The sequence below is a fragment of the Staurois parvus genome, unplaced genomic scaffold (genome assembly GCF_062004578.1).
Source record: "Staurois parvus isolate SC_StPar_1 unplaced genomic scaffold, SC_StPar_1.0 ptg000538l, whole genome shotgun sequence".
In the NCBI taxonomy this organism is placed as follows: Eukaryota; Metazoa; Chordata; class Amphibia; order Anura; family Ranidae; genus Staurois; species Staurois parvus.
This window is the reverse complement of record NW_028318334.1, coordinates 8,640,204-8,647,601: the sequence shown is the minus strand read 5'-3', so window position 1 is coordinate 8,647,601 and position 7,398 is coordinate 8,640,204. Positions and strand designations below refer to the sequence as shown.

Genomic DNA, 7,398 nt, shown 5'->3' with positions numbered 1-7,398 from the left:
CCGTGTTCCAGTACAGTTCTGTACAGAAAAAAATGCAGCCTCTTCTACTTTTTTTTTTCTGCACCCGGAACGCACTGGAACTGCAAGAACTGATGTGAACTATGACATTGACAACCATATAACCTACTTTCTGTGTGTTTTGGATGCAGAAAAAAAGCAACTGAAATGCAGATAGTGTGAATTGGCCCTTAGGGCCGATTCACACTATAGAAACACAGTCCAGATACGTTCCGGATGCTTCCACGTGCTTTTTTTTTATGCATTCCAGCTCATTTCCCCCCTTTTTTTCTTTAATTTAAATAGGGACATGTGCGTTTTTGGTGCTTTCTGGTGTGTTTTACTGCATTCTAGTACAGTTCTGTGCAGGAAAAATACAGCCTGTTCTACTTTTTTTTTCTGTATCCAGAACGCACTGGAACTGCAAGCACTGATGCAGGGGTGGACTGAAAACTCATGGGGCCCCCGGGCAATAGGGGATCATGGGGCCCGTGTCCTTACCCAAACTCAAAAAAGCCTATGAAAAAGGTACCAGGGGCATCTCATGGGGCCCCCTACTGACCCCGGGCCCTTGGGCAGTGCCTGAGTTTCCAAATGGTCAGTCCGCCCCTGCACTAATGTGGACTATGACATTGGCAACCATATAACCGACTTTATGTGCGTTTTGGATGCAGAAAAAAAGCAACTGAAACGCATGTAGTGTGAACTGGTCCTCCAAGAAAAGAAAGCCTATTGGAATGATATTTGTCTCCTGCAATCCACACACATACACAAATATATAGATAAATGACACAGACATCTGCGCAGGCTCACACTTCTATCCCTGGCAGCGCCTCTCACTCTCCCCATCAATCAGCATAGCTCTGTGGGCGGAACTACAACTCCCATAGTGCACCGCTCTCAGCCGGAAGGGCGGGCTCAGGAGGAAATGGGCGGTACAGTGGCTCAGTAGACTTTGCTCTGCAGTCCCGGGTCATGTGACCATGAAAGCCTGGTGGACCGGTAGTTTCTATAGTGATGGAGAGACGCTTTCCGGCGTTGTGATTGATGCAGTGTCCGGCCGGAGTGCGGTCCATAGAGGACGGGTGTGAGGAGAAGACATCGGGAGCATGGTGTGTGAGCCCTCTTCCCCTCCATAGACACCACACAGGACGTAGTAGTGCCTGTCATAGGCCAGTCACCTCTTCTCCAAGCCCGGGGTCGGAGCACATTGTTCGCGGTGATCCCTGTTTCTTTCTTGTAAATGAAATCCTGCGATTTGCAGGCTAAAGCTGGCCATACACATGTAGATTTGTGTTCAAAAATTTTCATTCGATTTTTCTAATCGTTAGTGGGGTCAAACCGATGTTTGTTTTCGATGGGAAAATTCAAAGGGGCAGGAAGAAAAACTTTTCTCAATCCAAGGAATTTTCAGCCAGCGTAGGCGGTCATTGATCAGAAAGTACCTTCATTTTAAACTCGAATGTTAAATGCAAAAGACAATTTTCGAACGATATTCAAATGTTCAAAGAATTTTCATACATTTTTTTTTTTACGAATATTCTCAGCCGAAAATCTACACATATGGCGAACTAGGCTGGCCATACACGTGTAGATTTTCGGACGAGAATTGTAAGAAAAGTTGTACGACAATTCTTTTTACATTCGGTGAACGGACGAATGTTTGAAAATTGCTTTTAATGTTCGAGTTTAAAATGAAAGTAATTTCTGAACAATAACCACATATACTGGCTGAAAATTCATTTGATCGAGAACAGTTTTCCTTCCTGCCCCTTCGAATTTTCCCGTCACTGCAGTCAAAAATAAACATCGATTTGAGCCTACTAACAATTAGAAAATCAAATGAATATTCTTGAAGGAAAATCTATATGTGTATGGCCAGCTTACGGCTGTCCATATACGTGTAAATGTGCGGACAAGAATATTTGTAAGGCCAGCCATACACTATACAATTTTACTGAGAATTTTGCTTTAGATTTACCAAAAACTGTATAATAGGAGGTCAAACTTAAACAACACTTTCAATTGTATCCAATCAGACAGGCCCTTGCACTACATAGTTGAAGGTAAATCCAAAGGAAATTGGGCAGAAAACTGGAAGAAAATTGTATAGTGTATGACCAGCCTAATGCAGGCCATAGACGGGTCGAAAATCGGCCGATTTTCACACCGTTAGTGGCTTAATTGGTCGGCCGTGTTTCGGGGTTTTGGCACATTTTTTTTATTGGTAAAGTTGGAAAAAAATCATCCGATTTTCCCGGCAATGATGGGCAAATCGGCCAATCGTTTTACCGATATAAAATCTTCGCATGAGCCGTGACCTGCAAGAACAAGAATAAGCATTCCAGTCCACTATTATATTTGACATGAAAAAGTATTGCGGTTGCAACAATGTGTCTATTTGTATCCGAATAAACCATCTGTATCTGAAATGGATACAAATAGATACAATGTTGCAACCACAATACTTTTTCATGTCAAATATAATTGCGGAGCTCTTTGCAGGGACAGAAGTAATTAAATGCCGGCGATAGACGGGACAAAAATCAGCTGATTTTTTTTTTTCTACCGTTGGTGGTAACGTCGGCCGATTTTTTGTTTTTTTTTAAAAACGGACGGTTTTCGACCCGTCTATGGACAGCCTAATGCAGGCCATACACGTGTAGATTTGTGGTCGAGAATGTTCATAAGACTGGCCTCACATTATACGATCTTCTTGAGATTTTTGGTTTAGATTTACCAAAAACCATATAATAGGAGGTCAAACCTAAACAATACTTTCGATCAGGGGCGGACTGACCATTTGGAAACTCGGGCACTGCCCGAGGGCCCGAGGTCAGCAGGGGGCCCCATGAGATGCCCCTGGTACCTTTTTCATAGGCTTTTTTGAGTTTGGGCAAGGACACAGGGGCCCCATGATCCCCTATTGCCCGGGGCCCCATGAGTTGTCAGTCCGCCCCTGCTTTCGATTGTATCCAATTAGGCCGGCTCTTGCACTACACAGTTGAAGATAAATCTAAAAGAAATTGGGCAGAAAATTGTATAGTGTATGACCAGCCTAATAAAAGTCATACAAAAACTCTCTTCACATTCGATGAATGGACGAATGTCATTTGAAAATTGTCTTTTGCTTTTAACATTCGACTTTCAAATGAATGTCATTTCTGAACAATAACCGCATACACCCGCCAAAAATTTGTTAGATCGAGAAAAGGTTTCCTTCCTACCCCTTCAAATTTTCTCATCTCTGCTGTCGAAAATGAACATCGATTTGATCCCACTAACGATTAGAAAAATCAAACAAATGTTGTTGAAACAAAAATTCCTGAACGGAAGTCTATACGTGTATGGCCAGCATTACTTTGTAGTACAATCTGAAGCCCCAGAGCTGAATCCATCATTAATGGAGCATAGGCCCCTTTCATACGGGGCGGACTCAGAGCTGTGCGCTGATTGGAGCAGAGCGGGACGATGGCGGGTCCGTGTTTGCTCAGTTTCTGCAGAAAAGACACAGACAGAGCCTGCTCTGCTCTATGGACCAGCAGCAGTAAATGGGCTCCGCTGTCTGTTTACACCCATCTACCTCCAATCCAATCTGCCTAGACAGAGGAGGACAGATCTCCTTCCTTAGCCAATTGGAGGTAGACAGCTGTTAACAAACAAAAGTCCATTAAGGCCCCTTTCAAACGGGGCGGATCCATCAGCGGATCAACTTGCCCAGCAGGGGATCCGCCCACTGAACAAGTGGGGGATCTGCCCGATGAGCAAGCAGTTGACAGGTGCGTGTCTGACCCACTTATGCAGAGCGGACTCAGACTGCTTTCCTCTGTAGGCTGTTGGATGGAAACGGACCGCCACTCCATTTCCATCCGACTATCATCCAATCTGCTGGACGGGCGGGGAATGGATCCCCATCCATCTTATTGGTGAACGCTGACACCCGCCACTCCATAGAGAGCTATGGATGGTCTAGTCGGATCCACCTGAAAAACTCACAGGCAGACCCGATCAGACCGTTTGTGTGAAAGGGGCCTTACACCTACCGGTCCATAGAGGTGAACGGACCATCTGATCAGGTCCACCTGAAAAGCTGATAGATGGACCTGATCAGACTAGGGTTGCCACCTCGTCCCTTAAGGATCCTTTCACATGGAGCGGACCTGTTAAGCAGATCCGCTTGCTCAGCAGGAGATCTCTCTGCTGATCCCCACTGAGCAAGCAGATGACAGGTCCGTGTCTGATCCGCTTATGCAGAGTGGACACGGACACAGCCTGCTGTCCTCTATGGGCTGTTGGATGGAAACGGACCGCCTGTCCATTTCCATCCATCTTCTGGATGGATGGGGAATGGATCCCCCTCCATCTTATTTTAATAGACAGAATCGGATGCCAGTGGTTCACACATGAACTCTGACACCCGCCACTCCATAGAGAGCTATGGAAGATCCACCTAAAAAACTGACAGGCATACCCAATCGGATCGTCATTGTGAAAGAGGCCTTACACCTACCGGTCAATAGAGGTGAATGGGCCATCTGATCAGGTCCACCTGAAAAGCTGAGAGACAGACCTGTTTAGACTAGGATTGCCACCTCATCCCGTAGCCTCCCTAGCGGTCTGATTATGTCAGTATTTCTGTGCTCAAAGCGGTACTTTTTTTGCTTTGAAATATGTAGTTTTTTTATTGTAGACCTGTAATTCTTAGGAATAACTCTCTGAAATCTGTCCGAACAAGAGTCTAGTAAACATTTAAAATTTTAAACACGAAATCATAAATTATAATTTAATAAATAATCATAAAAAATAATATAATACATTTAATTCAATAATATAATCAAACCAAAAACACTGAAATTTGAAATACAGCGCCAAGTTCGCACATCACTGAGCAAAGCCGCAAAATCGTTTTCAGTGTCTGATGACGAATATCCCCACGAATCATTATCACTCAATTCTGCAAGTGGTTCTGATTTACTATCGCTGTTCTCTAGCTGGTCTAATACCGATTTTGACCTAAAGGGACGCTTTTTGGACGCCATAGACGTTTCTCAGTTTCCAGGCAGAAAGAACAGTACAAATGCAGGCAGGGCACAGGACAAAGCACTCGGGACAAAATGTATGTGAAATGGTTTGATACAGTAATGTTGTACTATGTGATTTTAGTGTATTTAGTGAATGTCACTTTTTCACATTTTTTAATTTCCCGCCATTCCGTCCCCGTACGTCCCGACGTCGCAGGGAACGGAACCCAGAAGACGAATGCCGGCATTGGCTGGAGGACATTGCCGGGGATACTGCAGGGGGGACATCGCGGGAGCGAAGGACGAGGTAAGTGAAGAAGGGATCCCGGAGCAGCGCTGCAAGGTATTCCCGAGTGTAGTTTGGGGTTACCGCTTGTGGTGCTGAAACTTTACCCCGAGCTACACTCAGGAATACCTCCAGGGAGGTTTAGGGTCCTTTCACATGGAGTGGACCTGTTTAGCAGGTCCACTTGCTCAGCGGGGGATCTCTCCACTGATCCCCGCTGAGCAAGCGGAGGACAGCTCCGTGTCCGCTCCGCTTATGCAGAACAGACACAGAGCTGCTCGTTCTCCTCAGTGGGTGGTCGGATGAAAACGGATTGCCTGTCCGTTTTCATCTGACCCGATCAGACAGATGGAAGGGCAGTTGGAACCCCATCCATCCCTTTTTGGTGGATCATATGTCGGCAGGTGTAAACAGACACATGTCCGTTTACACCTGCCACTCCATAGAGGAGAATGGAGGTTCCAATTGTGTCTGCCTGAAAATCGGGACATGCGTGTGAAAGAGCCCTTAAATCCGAACACATATTAATGACACAGGTTCTGAGGCTAATTTAATGCAGATATGGCACCGAGTGACTTTAAATACCACCCTAATCAGCCACAGAACCTGTGTCATGAGGATGAGGTGGCCACCCTAGATCAGACCCTTCCAGCTGGGCAGTCTTGAAATGAATAGTCCCCATTAACATTTTAGTTCACTGTGTTCAATCTCTGTTATTTCATATGACCATGAAAGGTTTATAAGTATTTAATTAAATCATTGTCTTTATTCTTTTATGTCCCAGGCTTCCAAGAATAAAAGAGGCTTGAAAGGTTAGTTCCTGGTGTACGTTTGTTCTGTCCAAACTGTTTTAAACTGTTAAAGCGGAACTAAACCCATTGATTTAAGGTGGAACTATCCTCACCTTGGATCCAGCAATGCAACATCATGGATCTTTTCGTCTTGCTGCCGACATCTGTGGGCGTTCGGCTTCCAGGTCTAGATCACCAGCCACTGTCCTTGGCTGGGTGGGGATAATGTCACACCCTCACATGCTCAGGAGTGCACTCATTTTCAGCATTGCCGAATTTGTACAGTAAAAAGTGCCAAAAATAAATTATATTCCAGAACAGTGTCCTTACAATCAAAATCCTATAAGTCCACACATTAAATAAAATTAGAATATATAGTATATCGTATATCTTCTTATGTGATAATGGTGATAAAAAAGTGTCCAAAAATTATATAGTCCTTCAAATACTTCCAATGCTTTCCACAATGATATACCCTCAAAAAAAGAAATATCACATAGTGTATTACCTTTTTAACCACATCAAAAATAGTGACAACACTCAAGTGAATAACCAATAAAATTGGTAATTAGTGTAAAAGGTGAACAAAGTGAGAAATCGTGAATCCAAACAGTGAAGGACACTGTGTATGTGAATCACTCTTCAGTGCTCCAAAACAAACCAACACTGTGACACTTCTAATTGTCTAATCTAATTCTAATAACAGTGTTGGTTTGTTTTGGAGCATATCACATAAGAAGAAGATATACGCTATACTATATATTCTAATTTTATTTAATGTGTGGACTTATAGGATTTTGATTTTCATTGTAAGGACACTGTTCTGGAATATAATTTATTTTTGGCACTTTTTATTTAATCCCAATTGTACATCTTCAAGGGTGAAGGTGTTGATGGTGCTGTGGGGGTTACATTTATTATTTTAAGGAAGTGGTCTTATTTTATATATGAATTTGTACAGTAAGCTGCACGTGCACAGCTCACTATACAACGGCAGACAGGCAGGTAAGTAACTTTAATTCAGATGAGACAAAGCATGTCTCTTCTGCATTAAAATTCCTACCTGTTTGGCCTTTTTTATATTTTGACCTAAAGTTCTACTGGAATGATTTAAAAAAACAGTTACATTCCTGGCATTCCAGAAATGCTAACTGTCATGTTTGCTTGTGTTCTCAACCAGACTCTCAAATTATGAAATGTCTGGTGTCATAACTGATCACATGTGCAGCATAATGGCAGTTACAGATCAAACAGATGCTAAGATGGCAGCTTTCTTGGCTGAAAAGGATAGGAGGATTTAGTT

General features: G+C 43.4%; 1 protein-coding gene across 2 annotated transcripts in view; it reads left to right on the top strand.

The window, feature by feature from the left end:
* Positions 1-944: 944 nt before the first annotated feature.
* Positions 945-7,398, top strand: part of FBF1 (Fas binding factor 1) — a 100,165-nt gene continuing 93,711 nt past the window's right edge. For both annotated transcript variants that reach the window (XM_089690661.1, XM_089690660.1), the window contains exons 1-2: positions 945-1,109; positions 6,089-6,116. In XM_089690661.1, coding sequence (XP_089546787.1) covers positions 1,107-1,109; positions 6,089-6,116 — 31 coding nt within the window. In that variant the 5' untranslated portion in view covers positions 945-1,106. The remainder of the gene's footprint in view (positions 1,110-6,088; positions 6,117-7,398) is intronic.